This window comes from Bubalus kerabau, chromosome 5, assembly GCF_029407905.1.
Source record: "Bubalus kerabau isolate K-KA32 ecotype Philippines breed swamp buffalo chromosome 5, PCC_UOA_SB_1v2, whole genome shotgun sequence".
Taxonomy (NCBI): domain Eukaryota; kingdom Metazoa; phylum Chordata; class Mammalia; order Artiodactyla; family Bovidae; genus Bubalus; species Bubalus kerabau.
The window spans coordinates 86213292-86232256 of NC_073628.1; the positions used below are offsets into that span (position 1 = coordinate 86213292).

The window sequence follows — 18965 nt, forward strand, 5'->3', positions numbered from 1 at the left end:
CTTGAAGACAGAGCAATATAAGCTGTCCAATTGAACAAACAGAGATAAAACGACTAAGAAATTCAGCAAAGCAGGAAGATATAAATTAACATAAAAAAGTCAGCAGTGTTTAATAACACTGAGAGGGAACAATGCCAAAAGAAAATTAAGAAAGCAGTTCTACTTGTAATTGCATCTAACCACTTCAGCATTCTTGCCTTGAGAACCACATGAACAGTATGAAAGGCAAAAAGATATGACACTGAAAGATGAACCGCCCCCCTAGCCCCGCCCCGGTCAATAGGTGTTCCACATGCAACTGGAGAAGAGCAGAGAAATAGCTCCAGAAGGAATGAAGAGGCTGAGCAAAAGCAGAAATGACACCCAGTTGTGGATGTGTCTGGTGGTGAAAGTAAACTCAGATGCTGTAAAGAACAATATTGCATACAAATCTGGAATGTTAGGTCCATGAATCAAGGTAAATTGAAAGTGGTCAAACAGGAGATGGGAAAGGTGACATTGGCCATTTCAGGAATCAGTGAACTAAAATGGATGGGAACGGGTGAATTTAATTCAGGTGACCATTATTATTACTACTGTGGGCAAGAATACCTTAGAAGAAATGGAGTGGCCCTCACAATCAACAAGAGAGTCCAAAATGCAGTACTTGGGTGCAATCTCAAAAACATCAGAATGATCTCGGTTCATTTCCAAGGCAGACCATTCAACATCAAGGTAATCCAAGTCTATGCCCCAACCAGTAATGCTGAAGAAGCTGAAGTTGAACAGTTCTATGAAGACTTACCAGACCTTCCAGAACACCAAAAAAGATGTCCTTTTCATCATAGGGGACTGGAATGCAAACGTAGGAAAGCAAGAGATAACTAGAGTAACAGGCAAGTTTGGCCTTGGAGTACAAAATGAAGCAGGGCAAAGGCTAACAGAGTTTTGCCAAGAGAAGGCACTAGTCATAGCAAACAACTTTTTCCAACGACACAAGAGATGACTCTACACATGGACATCACCAGATGGTCAATACCAAAATCAGATTGATTATATTCTTTGCAGCTGAAGATGGAAAAGCTCTATACAGTCAGCAAAAATAAGACTGGGAGCTGACTGTGGCTCAGATCATGAACTCCTTATTTCAAAATTCAGACTTAAATTGAAGGAAGTAGGTAAAACCACTAGGCCATTCAGGTATAACATAAATCAAATCCCTTATGATTATACAGTGGAGGTGACAAATAGATTCAAGGAACTAGATCTGATAGACAGAGTGCCTGAAGAACTATGTATGGAGGTTTCTAACACTGTACAGGAGGTGGTGATCAAAACCATTGCCAAGAAAAAGAAATGCAAGAAGACAAAATGGTTGTCTGAGGAGGCCTTACAAATAGCTGAGAAAAGGAGAGAAGCGGAAAGGAGAAAAAGGAAAGGCGCACCCATCTGAATGCAGAGTTCCAAAGAATAGCAAGGACAGATAAGAAAACCTTAAGTGAACAATGCAAAGAAATAGAGGAAAGCAATAGAATGGGAAAGACTAGAGATCTCTTCAAGAAAATTAGACATACCAAGGGAACATTTCATACAAAGATGGGCACAATAAAGGACATGAAAGGTATTAACCTAATAGAAGCAGAAGATATTAAGAAGAGGTGGCAAGAATACACAGAAGAACTGTACAAAAAAGGTCTTCATCACCCAGACAACCATGATGGTGTGGTCATGCACCTAGAGCCAGACATCCTTGTGTGTGAAGCCAAGTGGGTCTTAGGATGCATTACTACGAACACAGCTAGAGGAGGTGATGGAATTCCAGCTGAGCTAGTTCAAATCCTAAAAGATGATGCTGTAAAAGTGCTGTACTCAATATGGAAGCAAATTTGGAAAACTCAGCAGTCGCCACAGGATGGGAAAAGGTCATTTTCATTCTAATTCCAAACAATGTTCAAATTACCATACAAGTGTACTCATTTCACGTGCTAGCAAGGTAATGCTCAAAATCCTTCAAGCTAGGCTTCAACAGTACATGAACCAAGAACTTCCACATGTACAAGATGGATTTAGAAAAGGCAGAGGAACCACAGATCAAATCACCAACATCCCCTGGATCATAGAAAAAGCAAGAAAATTCCAGAAAAAACATCTACTTCTGATTTACTGACTACGCTAAAGTCTTTGTGTGGATCACTAGAAACTGTGGAAGATTCTTAAAGAGATGGGAATAGCAGACCACCTTACCTGCCTCCTGAGAAACCTGTATGCAGGTCAAGAAGCAACAGCTGGAATCGGACATGGAACAATGAACTGGTTCAAAATTCAGAAAGGAGTACATCAAGGCTGTATTTTTGTCACCCTGCTTATTTAACTTATATGCAGAATACATCATGAGAGATGCCAAGCTGGATGAATCACAAGCTGGAATCAAGATTGTTGGCAGAAATATCAATAACCTTAGATATGCAGATGATACCACCCTAATGGCAGAAAGTGAAGAGGAACTAAAGAGCCTCTTGATGAAAGTGAAAGAGGAGAGTGAAAAAGATGGCTAAAACTCAACATTCAAAAAACTAAGATCATGGCATCCAGTCCCATAATTTCATGGCAAACAGATGGGGAAACAATGGAAACAGTGACAGACATTATTTTCTTGGGCTCCAAAATCACTGCAGATGGTGACAATAGCCACAAAATTAAAAGATGGTTGCTCCTTGGAAGATAAGCTATAACAGACCTAGACAGCATATTAAAAAGCAGAGACATAACTTTGCTGACAAAGGTCTGTATAGTCAAAGCGATCATTTTTCCAGCAGTCATGTACGGATGTGAGAGTTGAACCATAAAGAAGGCTGAGCACTGAAGAATTGATGCTTTTGAACTGTGGTGCTGGAGGAGACTCAAGAGTCCCTTGGACATCAAGGAGAGCCAACCAGTCAATCCTAAAGGAAATCAACCCTGAATATTCACTGGAAGGACTGATTTTGAAGCTCCAATACTTTGGCTACTAGATGCAAAGAACTGACTCACAGAAAAGACCCCAAGGCTGGGAAAGAATGAAGGCAGGAGGAGAAGGGGGTGAAAGAGGATGACATGGCTGGATGGCATCATCGACTCAATGGACATGAGTTTGAGCAAAGTCTGGGAGATAGTGAAGGACAGGGAAGCCTGGCATGCTGCAGTCCATGGGTTCGCAAAGAGTGAGACATGACTGGGTGACAGAACATCAACAGTAAACAAAATATACTGAAGAATTAACCAAGGATGTAGGAGACTATACACTGAAAAGTACAAAACACTGCTGAAAAAAATAAGACGACATAAACAGAAAACATCCCATGTTCATGATCAAAAGACTTATTACTGTTAAGATTTAATAGTACCTAAAGCAACCTATAGTTTCAGTGAAATCTCTTGTCAAAAGCCCAATGACATTTTTTTTTTTTTTAGAAATGGAAAGGTCCATCCTAAAATTCATATGAAAGCTCAAGGAACCCTAATAGCATAACAATTTTGAAAAAAAAAAGTTGGAGGATTCATACTTTATGACTTTGAAATTTACTGTAGGACTGCAGTAATCGAAACAAGGTGGGACTGGGATAGACAGCCATGAAGGCCAATGGGATACACTAGAGAGCTGAGAAATACACTCTCATATATGTCAAATGACTGTGGACAGGAGTGACAAGACTACTCAATGCAAAATGGACAGTCTATTCAACAAATGGTGCTGGGGAAACTGGATATCCACATGCAAAAAAATGAAGATAGATCCTCACCTAATACTATATTAAAAAGAGTGATGCGTGGGTTAGACTTAGTATAAGAGCTAAAACTACAAAACTCTTAGAAGAATACACAGAGGAAAAGCTTCATGATACTGAATTTGGCAATGGTTTCTTTGAATATTGCACCAAAAGCACAGGCTACAAAGGAAAAATAGACAAGTTGAATTTCATCAACATTAAAAATGTGCACCAAAAGACAAGATCAACAGAGTAAATAGTAAAAATCAACAGGCAACCCAAAGAATGGAATAAAATATTTGCAAATCACATTTCTGGTAAGTGGTTAATATCCAGAATACATAGAGAATGCCTAAATTTCACCAACAACATCAAAACAGTGCAGTTCAAAAACAGGCAAAGGATCTGAAAAGACATGTCTCAAAAAAACATATACAAACAGCCAAAAAGCACATAGAAAATAAGCTTAACATCATTAATCATTAGGGAAATGCAAACCAGAATCAATGAAATACTACTTTTCACCCACTAGGATCAGTTCAGTTCAGTTCAGTCGCACAGTCGTGTCCAACTCTTTGCGACCCCATGAATCGCAGATAGCTATTATTAAAAAAGAAAGAAACACAGAGAAGAGAAACAAGTATTGGTATAGATGTGGAGAAACTGGAACCCTTGCATATTACTGACAGGACTACAGAATGGAAAAGCCACTGTGGAAAACAGTATAATAGTTCCTAAAAAATGTGAAACATAGAATGACTATTTGATCCAGCAATTACACGTCTGGTTATGTACACAAAAGTACTGAAAGCAGGGACTTCAACAGATATTTGTACACCAGTGTTCATAGCAAGTGTTATTAACAACAGCTAAAAGGTGGAAACAACCTAAATGTCCATGGATAGTGAGTAGTTTAAAGCTGGAATATACATATTATGAGATATTATTCAGCCCTAAAAGTGCAACTACATGGATGAAACTTGTTGAACACTGTGTGCATGCTAAGTCACTTCAGTCATGTCCGACTCTTTGCAACCCCATGGACTGTAGCCCACCAGGCTCCTCTGTCCATGAGATTCTCCAGGCAAGAATACTTTAGTTGGTTGCCATGCCCTTCTCCAGGGGATCTTCCTGACCCAGGAATCAAATCTGTGTCTCCTGTAGCTCCTGCATTGCAGGCAGATCCTTTATTGCTGAGCCACGGGGAAAGCCCCAAGCGAAGTAAGCCACTCACAAGAAGACAAATGTTGTATGATTCCATTGATATGAGGTACCTAGAGTAGTCAAAAACAGAGACAGAAAGTAGAATAGTGGTACCAAGGGCTTGAGAGAGAAAGGAATAGAGAATTCTTGTTTAGCGGGTATACAGCTTCAGTCTGGAATAATGCAGAAGTTCTAGGTATGGACAGTGGTAGTGGTTGCACAACAGTGCGAATGTAATTAATGCCACTGAAAATAAAATATCTACCTGCAGATTCAAGAAGCTAAGTGAATCCAAATAAGAAAAATCCAAGAAAATGCACATCAAGGCATTCTAGTCAAACTTCTGAAAACTATAAAGACAACAGTATCTTAAAAGCAGCAAGAGAAAAATGATACCTTGCCTATAGGAGAAAAACAATTTGAGTTACAGTGGCTTTCTCATTAGAAACCACGGAGGCCAAATGTACAGTGGCACATTTTTCAAGGACTGAAAGAAAAGAACTGTTAAGCCAAAAACCTGCATTCAGCAAAATAGCCTTCAAGAGTTAAGGGGAAATCAAAACATTCTCAGATGAAGAAGGAAAACTAAGGGAGTCTGTCACCAGCAGATTGCTTCTAAAAGAATTGCTAAAGCATTTCTCTAAACAGAAAGGAAGTAATAAAAGCAGCAATCTTTGAACATCAGGAAGAAAGAACATGGTAAGCAAAAATAAGGGTAAATGAAATAGACTTTCGTTCTCCTCTTAAGTTTTTTAGCTAATCTTTGACAGTTGAAACAAAATGTATAACACTATCTTCTGTGGTTCTAAATGTATATAGTGGAAATGTTTAGGACAATTATATTCAAAATCAGATCAGATCAGATCAGTCGCTCAGTCGTGTCCGACTCTTTGCGACCCCATGAATCGCAGCACGCCAGGCCTCCCTGTCCATCACCAACTCCCGGAGTTCACTCAGACTCACATCCATCAAGTCAGTGATGCCATCCAGCCATCTCATCCTCTGTTGTCCCCTTTTCCTCCTGCCCCCAATCCCTCCCAGCATCAGAGTCTTTTCCAATGAGTCAACTCTTCGCATGAGGTGGCCAAAGTACTGGAGTTTCAGCTTTAGCATCATTCCTTCCAAAGAAATCCCAGGGCTGATCTCCTTCAGAATGGACTGGTTGGATCTCTTTGCAGTCCAAGGGACTCTCAAGAGTCTTCTCCAACACCACAGTTCCAAAGCATCAATTCTTCGGCGCTCAGCCTTCTTCACAGTCCAACTCTCACATCCATACATGACCACAGGAAAAACCATAGCCTTGACTAAACGGACCTTTGTTGGCAAAGTAATGTCTCTGCTTTTGAATATGCTATCTAGGTTGGTCATAACTTTCCTTCCAAGGAGTAAGCGTCTTTTAATTTCATGGCTGCAGTCACCATCTGCAGTGATTTTGGAGCCAAGAAAAATAAAGTCTGACACTGTTTCCACTGTTTCCCCATCTATTTCCCATGAAGTGATGGGACCAGATGCCATGATCTTCGTTTTCTGAATGTTGAGCTTTAAGCCAACTTTTTCACTCTCCACTTTCACTTTCATCAAGAGGCTTTTTAGTTGCTCTTCACTTTCTGCCATAAGGGTGGTGTCATCTGCATATCTGAGGTTATTGATATTTCTCCCGGCAATCTTGATTCCAGCTTGTGTTTTGGGGAGGGTAAAAGACATAAAGGGAGGTAAGGTTTCTTGAACTGGTAAAATGAGGACACCAGTAGAAGTGTGAAGAGATACCATACACAACTGAATATGTCTCTATTTGTGTATATATGTGTCTCATTGCAAACGACCCTGATGCTGGGAAAGACTGAAGGCAAAAGGAGAAGATGGAAGGATGAGATGAGACAGTCAGTTAGCATCACCAACTCAACGGACATGAATTTGAGCAAACTCCAGGAGATAGGGGAGGACAGAGGAGCCAGGCATGCTGCAATCCATGGGGTTGCAAAGAGTCAGACACAACTTAGCAATTGAACAATAACAACAATGTCTGTGTCTATATATAAGACCTAGAGTAACCATTTTAAAATCTACACAAAAACATTACAGAATAGAATTCTTTTAAAAAGTTAGCTGTCCACTGGAAGTGAAAGAGAAAGAAAATAAAAGCAAAAAAAAAAAAAAAATCAGAATAGACATAAATTTTTCTAAATGGCAAACTTAAAACCCTAATATATGAATGACATTATGTAAGTGATCTATCTAAGCAGTGTAAATTTCTTGTCTAAAATATACTAAATGACAGGGATTATTAGAATGGATTTTTTAATGATCCAACTATATGCTGTCTATAGGAAACTCACTTTAAATATAGCGATACAGGGAGGTTGAAAGTAAGAGGATAGAAAAAGATATACCATGAAAGCACCACTCATCAAAAGAAAGCTGGAATGGCTATATTAATATCAGATGAAGTAGACTTCATAGCAAAGAAAATGATGCTAGAGACAGAGAAGACTATTAAATTTTGGAAAAGGAGGTCAATTTATCAAGGAAACATATTAAAAGCAATCCTAAATGTGTATGCACTAAACAACCCAGTTGAAAATATGGGAAACAAAAACTAACAGAACTAAAAGGAGATACAGGCAATAGGCTTACAGATATAACTATAGCTGGGGACGCAACACCCCCTGTCAACAACAGACAGAAGAAATGGACAGAAAATCAGCAAGGATATAGAAGAATTTAACAACATCAACCAACCAACAGGATCCAACTGACATTTATAAAACTCTATCCAGTAGTAACAAAATACATGTTCTTTTTTAAGTACCCACAAAACATATACTAAGAAGGACCATATTCTGGGCTATAAAACAAGTCTCAATAAATGTAAAAGGATTCAAGTCATACATGGTAAATTCTCTGACTCCAATGGAGTTATATTAGAAGACACTAATACACACACAGCACAATATTTGGAAGCAAAACCAAATCAGCATTTCCTAGCTGTGTGTCTGTGACTGTCCACAGCATTGATCTAATCCAATCTCCTTGTATTCAAATGAGGAAACCTAAGCTCAGGGAGGAGACATGATGTCTTCAGGCACTCTCAGGTACTCAACAAATAAATATTCCTTGGATCAATTGATTAGTTAAACACAGCAACACAAAGTCAACTCTTTCTGGAATAGCTACTCCCACTGGAAGACACAGACCTCAGCTCAGCACACCTGTCTCCCCTTCTGGGCTCCCTCCTCTGGACACTCAGCACCTCTCATCTCCCTTTGTCACACACTGTCCTTCTATAACCCTGTCTCCTGGTTATGCCAAAGCTCCTCCCAGGGTAAAGGCCAAGTCTTACTCATTATAGCTGCTTAGACAGTATTTCACCTGCAATGCGGGAGACCTGGGTTTAATCCCTGGGTTGGGAAGTTCCCCTGGAGGAGAGGGCATGGCAACCCGCTCCAGTATTCTTGTCTGCAAAATCCCATGGACAAAGGGGTCTGGTGGGCTACAGTCCATGGGGCCGCAAAGAGTCAGACATGACTGGGCCACTAAGCACAGCACAGACAATATTTAGTGTGTAGACCTTTTAAGGCAATTTTGCCTGCTAAGAGGACAGGTCCTTCCAGTGGGTCCTGTACAAAGTGTAGAGCACAATGAAGTTGCAAGGATGCCGTGAGCTCAGGCAGGTCATCAAAAGCCTTGGGATTCCCTGATGCCCCTTGTGAAGGGCCCATCATGGCTCTGGAGCTTCCTGATGTGTTGTAGGTCTGTCTTCTTACACGTCTACCCCACTACTCTGCTTTCGTCCTGGATGGGCAGAGGAAAACATGCCTGCATTTCCCTCTCTTGTGATCTGACTGCAGAGGATTTTATCATGCATACATTTCTTTTCCCTCTGATTTATATCCATATTTAAATCCTGCTTGGGGAAGTCATTTATTGGATTCCCTCAGGCTTTTGGGAGAGAGTATATGAGGTCCTTGATAAGCTTAATATATTTTTATTAAAAATTAATAAGAAAGCTATATTGTTTGCAACTTTAAATTATAATTTGATTCAATTCATTTTATTTAATATATGACCACAATTCTAAAATTACTTTAAAAAAAAAATGCTGTGATGAGATTGAAATCCATTCTGGGGACCCTATCTTTTAAGGACCGCATCTTTACTCCTGAGTGAACCGTGCTTGTCATGTGGCAATCTGTGCTTCCATTCCTCCTGTGACATTTAGAGTCAGTTCACAGGGGCAGCAGCCCCCCTTGAAGGCTTCAAATAGGTCCTCAGTGGGAGATTACGCCAGGCTCTTTTTAAATGCTACCATTAAAAAAATAAAATTTAATGGAAAGAGATAAGCTTTTCCCAGCACAGGCCGGCTCTGGTTCTATACTTCCTTAATCTGTTTTACATACTGCTGCAGGGAATTAAATCAAAGCCATTCTCTCTGACTTGTGTATGTGTGGCAGTTGGGCAGGGCTGAGAGAAGGGAGACACAGAGCTACCAGAAACAATTGTTGTGGTTTGTCAGAGATTGACTGTAACTTTGTTTGGGGGCGGGGAGCCCTCCTCCTCTTGCCGGGCTGAGGGGCTGTGGCCACCGCAGAGGGCCAGCCTGTGCTGACAGCTCCCTAGGGCTCCCTTCTTACATCACTGAGAATTGTGCCCCAGCCTAGCTGGAGGCCCAGGTGGCATCCACGACAAGGCCCAGGTGTCCTACCTGACCAGGTCTGAACTTTAGCTTCCTGTACACCCAAATTGACATATTTCTCAACACACACAGAACATAGTCATCAGCATATTTTGCACATTACTAAATCCTATTTCTTCTTTCCCTCCTATCCCACCCATGGCTCTGAGAAAATTACAGTATTTACTTGTTCATCATATTTATATTTGGTTTTACCTTCTAGACAAACGATATGGACTTTTTTCCCAGGCTCTTCATATTGGTCCTCTGCTCCCAGCTATGCCCATTTCTGCTCTGCTTCTAGCCACCCCTGTAGATAAGATCCTCAAATCTTAGGATCTCGAATCTTACATATACACACCCAGGGATTGTCCCCACCCCACTTTTGCTTTCAATGCTTCATTCATCACCAAATAAGAATGAAGGTCAAAACCAGCAGCATCCTGACCTGGAAGACCTTCGTGGCCCCTCCAGGTGTTGCAGAAGTCACAGCTCAGAGACCCTCCAGGCCCTCTCCTTGGTCACTGCAGACTCTCAGCAGGGGAAGGCCACATAGCACAGGCATGGAATGAACACTGGGTTCACCCTGGGGCCACTCTCAGGCCAGACATGAGGACGTTGGACCAGATGGTCTTTATGGCGATTCTGCAAGGGAACAGGCTGGGAGGTGTAGAAGTGAGGCTCTCCTTCCTGGGTGTGGCTCTGTGGATCCTTAAGGGCTGCGGGGCCAGAAGCCTCCTGCTGTCACCTGCCCTGTTGTGGCATGAGCAGGAACGAATGGGAAGACTCCAGATCAACCACCATGAGCTCTGGCTCTTGAGGAGTAGGCCTTATTCTTAGAGCTGGAAGGGAGGAGACAGCGAAGTATATGACTGGAAGAATGGCAGTGAGGAAGGAAGCTACAGCTGTAACAGATCTAAAAACAAGCAGATGGGCCTGACCCTGTCCGAGTGGTACGAAGGTGCCTGTCCTAGCCTCTGAGTTAAGTCCCTGAGAAATATTTTCTGGGGAGGAACCTGGAGAAATACAACGAGGAGGACAAAGAGAAGCTGGTCTGGGAGTTCTGAGAAACAAAGCCAGGCCCTCACCCTGTGGAGGAGAACTGTGAGGAGTGGGGAAGCGAGACCCCCCCCCGGTCAGGCTGGCCTTTCTCTGGCCCAGTTGTCCATGGGGTGGGCTAGAACAGTATGTCTCTTCCTGCAAACAGCTTTTCAGGCAGTGCTCCTGAGGATTCACTCCTTTTGTCAGATCACAAGTACATCTGGCCCTCTGTTGAGCAGAAGGGAGAACACGTAAGCAGCTTTTGAGTGAGAGAATTTCCCGTGAAGGGCTTTAAGCATCTCTCCAGTCTCTCTGTCCAATCACGCTCTCCCATATGCTTCTGCCTCAGACCCTGAGATGTCCAGAACAATGCAGCACCAAGGGGGGTATGGGGAGGAGACAGGAGACATTTGTTCTCTGAATGGCATCAAATATTTGATTTTGATTTTCTGCCCAATGACATCTCACTGAGTTTGGCTGCCTCCAAGGTGCGGGCTATTCCCAATGCCTCCCCTCCATCTCAGACACCCCTCACTCCACCCACCCTCGGGATTTGCTTGCAGATACTACACAGGGCAGACCCACTCAAGTTAATAAGAACCAAATCCCACCACCCTGACTCCATCACGGCCACCTTCTGGTTTTCCAGCTAGGGTATCACAGGTGATGGGTCTGCAGGATTACAGCTGATTCCATAAGCGGAGCTCTTTTCCAGGCTGGCACACCAGTGCCAGAGATGGCGGGCCTTTCTTTCCCTTTCTCTTTTCTCTCAGCAGCTAAATCTAGACCCCATCTGTCTGCCTATTTTCCTTCATTCCAGCCTAAAGGGAACATTTTTAGAGAGGCCCAAAAGCCAGGAACACGGGTGGAAAGTGCTCCTAGTCCTGAACACTTTGCTTCTTCACTCTCAGGTCTCCCCCTCAGGAGACTGTGTGCCCTTTAAAGTCTCCATGGCTTTCAAGATGCGCACACCTAGGAATCCCACCTCTAGGAACGCATCTTAAGCAGCGAGTCAGCAAAGGCCAAAAAGCCCTATGCTAAAAGATCTACATCACAACAAAAACATGGTAGTGATCTGAATTTCTAGGAGTAGCTCAGTGAATAATGACCTATAAACCTGATGAAATGAACTGTACACAGCCATTAAAATGGTAATTATGGTTGGCTACAAGTTACCATTGAATAATCAATAGTTGTTATTACTTGTTGAAGGCTTACTCTATCAGTTGTTCTCAACCCTGAGGACATGTGAGAATCTCCCCCGGCCAGGCTCGCCTCCACAGAACAGGAGTCAGTTGACCATGTGTGGGGGCTGGGCACTGGTACACCTTTGGAAGCCCACTGGCTGATACTGCTCTGCACCCAAGGCTGAGAGCCATGGTACTGCCTGCCAGGTATTTTTCTGGGTGCTTAAAACACCCAAAGTGTGTTTACCTGTCTCTTGAGGCACATTTACATGGAAGACAATGGATCTGATGACCCTTCTATTTGTTGTTGTTTAGTCGCTCAGTCGTGTCCAACCCTTTGCGACCCCATGGACTGTAGCCCATCAGGCTCCTCTGTCCATGGGATTTTCCAGCCAAGGATACTGGAGTGGGTTGCCATTTCCTTCTCCAGGGATCTTCCCAATCTAGGGCTCAAACCCACGTTTCCTGCACTGGTAAGCAAATTCTTTACCACTGAGCCACCAGGGAAGCCCATAAATATAGTCACTGCACAGCCTGGCCCATACGGGGACAAACCCTTGACCCTGGTGTAATTTATTAGCACCATGCTCTAACCAACTGAGCTGACCAGCCCTTCTGTTTGAGAGCCCCCAGTTTGGGAAGCTCAGGATGATATGGTTTATCTATAATTTACTGCAAAAATATTTTGTGGATATTTTGACTATTTACTGCTCTATAACTAACCATCCCAAAACTTAGCAAAGTGAAACAACCGCCCTTTTATTATGCTCACAGATAATTTGGATCAGGAATTCAAACAGATCACAGTAGGAATGGCCTGCCTCTTTTCCATAATGTCTTGGGTGTCAGCTGGGAAGACTGGAATCTGGCCGATGCCAGAAGACTTACACCATAACAAAAAATTGGTAGTGATCTAAAGCCCACCCCAGTGTTCTTGCCTGGAGAATCCCAGGGACTGGGGAGCCTGGTGGGCTGTCGTCTCTGGGGTCGCACAGAGTCGGACACGACTGAAGCGACTTAGCAGCAGTAGCAGCAAAGTTCTAAAAGTAGCTTAGAAATCTGGCTGAAATCATCTGGAGGCTTCTTTATGCACATTTCTGGTGTTTAGGCTAAGGTGATTTTAAAGATAGTTTCACTCAGAGCAGCTAAGCCTGTGTGCCACAACTATTCAGCCCGTGCTCCAGAGCCCAGGAGCTGCAACTACTGAAGCCTAGACGACCTAGCGCCTGTGCTCCACAACAAGAGAGGCCACCACAGTGAGAAGCCCACACACCACAAGCAGAGAGTAACCCCGACCTGCACAACTAGAGAAAAGTGTGCAGCAGTGAAGACCCAGCACAGCCGAAAGTAGTAAATAAATAAAAGTTAAAGATAGGCTCAGCTAGGACTATCAACCGAAGCATCTACCCTTGGCTTCCCTATGTTGCTTGGGCTTTCTCACAGCATAGAAGCTCCTGTTTCCAGGAGCAGGTGTACTAATAAACCAGGCAAAGGTTGCATGGTCTTTTTGACCTAGCTTTGGAAGTTGACAGCATTAATTCCATCATATTCTATTATTGTAGTGGTCACAAATCCATCCAGATTTCAGAAATATTTTGGAGGTAGAATTGACAAGATTTAGTGAAAACTGAAGGCAATGAATGTCAAAATGCAAATGCTATAATGCCATATAACATGGAAAGAATACAAAAAGTATATGTATATGTTATATGTATCATATAGATGAGAAATACAGCATGAAAACTTATTTTAAGGTGATAACAGCATGGTACTTAATCATTAATATTAATCATTTGAGTAACTCTTCTTAAACCTCTGTTAACTACCTACACCAAATCTAAGCTCTAATAATCCCTGAAGATCATTGTTGGACACCAGTTCCAGCAAGACTCAAGCAGTAAGTCCAAGCACTACATTAAATCACCCTTGTCACTTCATTTCTAGTGTGGAGAACCATTGTGCTGATCATACTGTAGGCTGCGGGTTTCTCCGGGCTCCTGGCCCAAGAAAAGATGAGGAACAGGTGGGGACCTGCCTAACTTGGGGATCTAATCCATCTTCTTTTTCCTTCAGGCTTTTGATATTATGAGAGTAACACATGGCAGAGAGCACAGCCTGATTGAAGATTTGATTCTACTCTTAGAAGAATGCGATGCCAACATCAGAGCACCCTAAGAGAACCCTGCAGAGGGAGAGCCAGCTTGTACCTTTATTGAATGCCTTATTGAGGTCACACACTCTGGATTTTGTTTGTTGTGTGGGCCTCCCCTATTGGAAATGCTGTTCCATATTTACTTAGGTAAATAAATCAGACATATGGTTTGCACACCACAAGAATCCTTAGTTGTAGAGAAGCATGATTATAATATAAAAAAATTTGGTTGAAAATACCATCTGGTAATTGTTTGCTTTGATTTCATTGGTAATGTTAATGTTTAAGATCTCAACATTAAAGACAGAAAATCCTATTAAAAGCATAACAGAATAAGTTGTAACTTTCTTGTTGGATATATGTTGAGAGTTGGATAGAAATCAATGTTTTCACACTTGCTTCCAAGCAAAAGTTAATGTCTGTTTTGGCATAAAGCAAGATTTTCAGATACTGTCCTCACTGCTTGTGGTAAATGATATGTGTGTCCATTATTCACTTCCAAATATGTCTCCAACACAAGAAGTTTTATTCTAAATCTTAGAAAGAAGTCATATTAGGTTTATTAGGTTTTATTAGAAAAGGACAGGAGGTCTTAATGGAAAAGAAAAAAAATTCATATGTCTCTTGGCTCTTTGTGTAATTCATTCTAAGCATTTCATAACTCTTTGTGTGTGTCATGCTTTGCGGGAAGGAATTGTTTTCTGTAATTCTCTATGTCTAAGGTTTGACCATGTGATCTACACAGCATGAGGCACCATTACCCTGCAGGAAGCAGGGTTCTAGCACCCCAGCTCAAGTCAGGCTTACTCCCTTCCCTTTTTTCCTCACTAGTTATTCCCCAATTCCATGGTCTGCTTTTCCTCTTTCTGCTTTAGACAAATACAGAAACCTTTTCTTTTCCTCTAGTAGGTGCAAGGTAACTTCTCTTATGGCTCAGTGATCCTGTGAGCAGTTTAGTCCCCCGTCCTTAGAGGAGACTCTGGTAGTAACTGAAGCCCTTGGATTCCTGCAGCTGACAGGATTCTGAGAGAGCTTGCTGCCACCCACACCTGATTTTACAAGCAAGGAAATGAGATACAGGGAGTGATGGCAGAATCCAGAGCAGCAACTCTTGTTCCTTTAGGAGCCTCCCCCATCCCCATGGAGGGAGTGGCGAGTCCTCTGGCCACATGATTGCATGAGGCAGCAGCAGCCATGTCAGAATGACACATGATTGAGCCAGGAGGAACCAACCTCATTTTGCAGCAAAGAAAGCTGACACCTGGAAGCTGGAGTCCATGTGCCTCACACCTGGTGGGCACTGTGATCTTCGAAACATGCCTGATCTCCTGCATGCTGATGAGTCCTGCAGCCATTTCATCCGTGTGCTTGGCTGGAGCTGCTGTCTGTCAAGTATTAGGCATCTCTAATGCACACAGTATCTCTAATAGCCAGAGTAGCACTACAAGATCGGTGTTTTGAAGCACATTTTATAAATAAGGAAATGGAGGGCCAGAGTTAGGTGCTCAGGGATCTGTCCTGATTTATTAAGTGACCTTGAGAAAGTGGCTAAGTCTCAGTCTTTTTGAGAGACCAGTTCTAACCAATTCAATAAATATATATTAAATGGTTGGAGAACTGCCACGTGGGGCAATGGTAAAGAATCTGCCTGCCAATGCAGGAGACATAAGATGTGGGTTCAATCCCTGGGTCATGAAGATCCCCTGGAGAAGGGAATGGCTACCCACTTGCCTGGAAAACCCCAAGAACACAGGGCTACAGTCCATGGGGTCGAAAACAGCTGGACACAACTGAGCACACATGCATATTAAATGATTATTGTGTTCTTAGGAGAAAGAGAGACAAAGTCTGAATGAGATGTATCCCTCATTCTCAAAATGCACAGTTACAGTATTTATATCAGTTTTTACTGTATAATAAACTACTCCAAAATAAATTAATTTTGTTCACTATTCTGTATGTCAGCAATCTGGACTGAACAGTTGCTTCTGGTTTGGCCCAATCTCCATACACCCCTGGATCCTGCAAAGTCACAATGCAAGAGCATAGATGTGTGGAGAGGAAGTTGCAGCCACATACGCAATCCACCATGGCAGCCCCTACACTATTTAAGCATAAACTCACATTTAGTGAGTTTAATGAAATCCATAAACCTTGGCGTGGCTGATCTCAGCTGGGCACACTCACTGTCTGCAGTTGCTGGTGGGTCAGATGGGGAAACCAACAAAGGTCCATCTACTCAAAGCTATGGGTTTCCCAGTAGGCATGTACGGATGTGAGAGTTGGACCATAAAGAAGGCTGAGCCTTGAAGAATTGGTGCTTTTGAATTGTGGTGCTGGAGAATAATACTCTTGAGAGTCCCTTGGAGAGCAAGGAGATCAAACCAGTCAATCCTAAAGGAAATCAACCCTGAATATTCATTGAAAGGACTGATGCTGAAGCTCCAATACTTTGGCCACCTAATGCAGAGTTGACTCACTAGAAAAGATCCTGATGCTGGGAAAGATTGAGGGCAGGAGGAGAAGGGGGCGACAGAGGATGAGATGATTGGATGGTATCATGAACTCAATGGACATGAGTTTAAGCAAACTCCAGAACATAGTGAAGGACAGGGAACCCTGGCATGCTGCAGTCCATGTGGTCACAAAGAGTTGGACATGACTGAGCAACTGAACTCACAATGCCAGTCCAGAATAAAGGGTAGCTAGACTCCTCTCAGTCAGAAGAAATACAAAGTGCACCGCAAGGGTATAGATCTGGGGAGAGGGAGATGCTGTGGCTATTTATGTAGTCCACCATGGTAGCCCTTAAGCTATTTCAAGGGTACAGAACATTTGGTGAATCTGATGAAACCCACAGACCTTCCTTCTAGGGAAACATACACATGAGCAATTTGCTTATAGATCAGGCATCCTTGATCTCCCTATGGCCCATCAATGGATTGCCTGGGGTCCTTCATCTATGAAAAACAGACTCGCTGCCTGTCAGAAACATGGTGAATTTTAAATTCATTAGGAAAAGAAAGAGGTCATAATAGAAGGTAAAGGTAGCCAACTTACATGCCGAATGAGCAGAATTCACTGATAAGAGCCCTGTGTTTGCCAATTTTCTGAATGAAAGTGATCAGTCAGTGATGATCCTGGATTAAGAGATTTGCCTTCATGCCTCCTAGAGAAAGCATGATAGGCTTTGAAATCCCTCTTAGCTCACCTCCAGTTTTCTGAGAAAAGGGCTCTTAAGAGGAAGGGGCCCAGCTTGCACCAACTTTTAACAGAAAGCAAACATTTAAACAATGGTAAACATTTACCAAACAACTCTACAGGAAAACAATTTGGGAGAAGTGGAAAGGAAATGGAGAATATAATTTAAAACCCACGTCACTGGTGGCTGACAATTTATTGCTGCCCCAGCCTCCATGTCTGCTATTTCATTAATCCATAGTCATTGTAGCGGCAGGCTTTTTTCCCATCAGTAACTTGACGCCATTAGTTGCTCCTCTGGGATGAGAACACATTTAAACTGAAAATGAACACACCGGGCATAATTTATAGCCATGCCATGTGAATGCCAAGACTGCAAGGGAGGAAGGCTGCCTGGAAACCTGCTCACTGTGAGAGCTCAGCACAGGCTTCCTTTAGCCAAGCAAGCGTGTGGGGTGGCTAGAAAGGGCAGTCACCCTGTGATGAAGCCAGACAGCCACAAACCACAGAGGCCCCCCCAGTCAAGCCTCGCTGCAGGGATGAAAGAGAAATTCCATATATGGGCGCCCTCCCCTGAGTCGTGCCTTGAAAATGCTTTTCTGGCCCAACCAGGAGGTGATGTTATATTCGCTCAGAGGAGCCCACTGGGCTTCCACAGGAACATGGTTGTTCTGAGCATTGTCTGTGGAGCAGCCTAAAGTACCATGAAAAGCAAACACTGACAGCAGCTTTAGGAAAACACCAGAGCCCTGCTTTCGCCTGAGCTCTGAAAGAGATCAAGCTGGTTGAGGAAGCCCAGCAGCACCATCCCTAAAGTGGCACACGATTTGATGTTTTTGAGATCTGTAAACATCCAAATGCTATTGGCTCAGTCAATATATTCAAAACCAATTCGAAAAACATCAAAACTCTGAACATGTACACACTGCTACATTTAAAACGGATAACCAACAAGGACCTACTGTACAGCACATGGAACTCTGCTCAGTGTTATGTGGCAGCCTGGATGGGAGGGGAGTCTGGGGGACAAGGGATACATGTACATGTAGGCTGACCCCCTTCACTGTTTACCTGAAGCTATCACAACATTGTGAATCGGCTATACTCCAATACAAAATGAAAAAAATAAAGCAGGTTATCTTCCATTAAAAAATACATCAAAAAACAATCCTCTGCTCCTCATATTTAGCTTAGCTCCATCATCATCTTTCTACCCTTCAGCACAGAAACTCAAGAGTCACTAACTCGTCCCTTGTCCTTCATCAGAGGACTAAGTTCTGCCTATTCATCCTCTGAAATGCTTTTTTAAATGTCAGCCCTTCTCCTTATCCATTCCCAGGCTCTTTGCAGGCCGCAGCACTTCTGCAAAGACTCCCTCACTGATCTCCTTGCTTGCCATCCCTCTATTTCCTGTTGCCCATCTAGCTGCCAGTCATCTTCCCAAAACACCTATTTTGTCTTTTCCTCATATATCTCCTCTGCTCAGAAACTTAGAGTGGCTCCGCATTGCCACTACACTCAAAATGTAGTCTTCAGATTGGCACTGGAACTATCAACTCTTATGCTTACTGATCCCCATGTGAACCTGCAACCTAGCTGGATCAACCCCACCCCAACTCCAAGTTCCTGAAATATGCCCTCTTCTTTACCAATTCCTTACTCTCTTCATACTGACTAAACTACCTTTCTTCTCCATCTATTTAAATTGAATCCATTCTCAAAGGTCTAGCCCAAGCCTCCTTTTTTTTTCTGTTTTAAAAATCATTCAAACATGTTACATTCTA

General features: G+C 42.7%; 1 protein-coding gene and 2 long non-coding RNA genes across 4 annotated transcripts in view; 1 reads left to right on the forward strand and 2 right to left on the reverse strand.

The window, feature by feature from the left end:
• The window catches only part of SMYD3 (SET and MYND domain containing 3), a 761886-nt gene extending 745984 nt beyond the window's left edge, over positions 1-15902 (forward strand). For both annotated transcript variants that reach the window (XM_055582073.1, XM_055582077.1), the window contains one exon: positions 13902-15902. In XM_055582073.1, the coding sequence (XP_055438048.1) occupies positions 13902-14003 (102 nt within the window). In that variant the 3' untranslated portion in view covers positions 14004-15902. The remainder of the gene's footprint in view (positions 1-13901) is intronic.
• Positions 8898-10187, reverse strand: LOC129652943 (uncharacterized). Its single transcript, XR_008714857.1, has 2 exons — positions 10049-10187; positions 8898-9230 (listed from the first exon to the last, which is right to left on the reverse strand). It is a non-coding gene; the product is annotated as an uncharacterized LOC129652943 (long non-coding RNA).
• The window catches only part of LOC129652942 (uncharacterized), a 39911-nt gene continuing 31252 nt past the window's right edge, over positions 10307-18965 (reverse strand). Inside the window, exon 3 of the long non-coding RNA XR_008714856.1 lies at positions 10307-10442. This is a non-coding gene — a long non-coding RNA (uncharacterized LOC129652942). The remainder of the gene's footprint in view (positions 10443-18965) is intronic.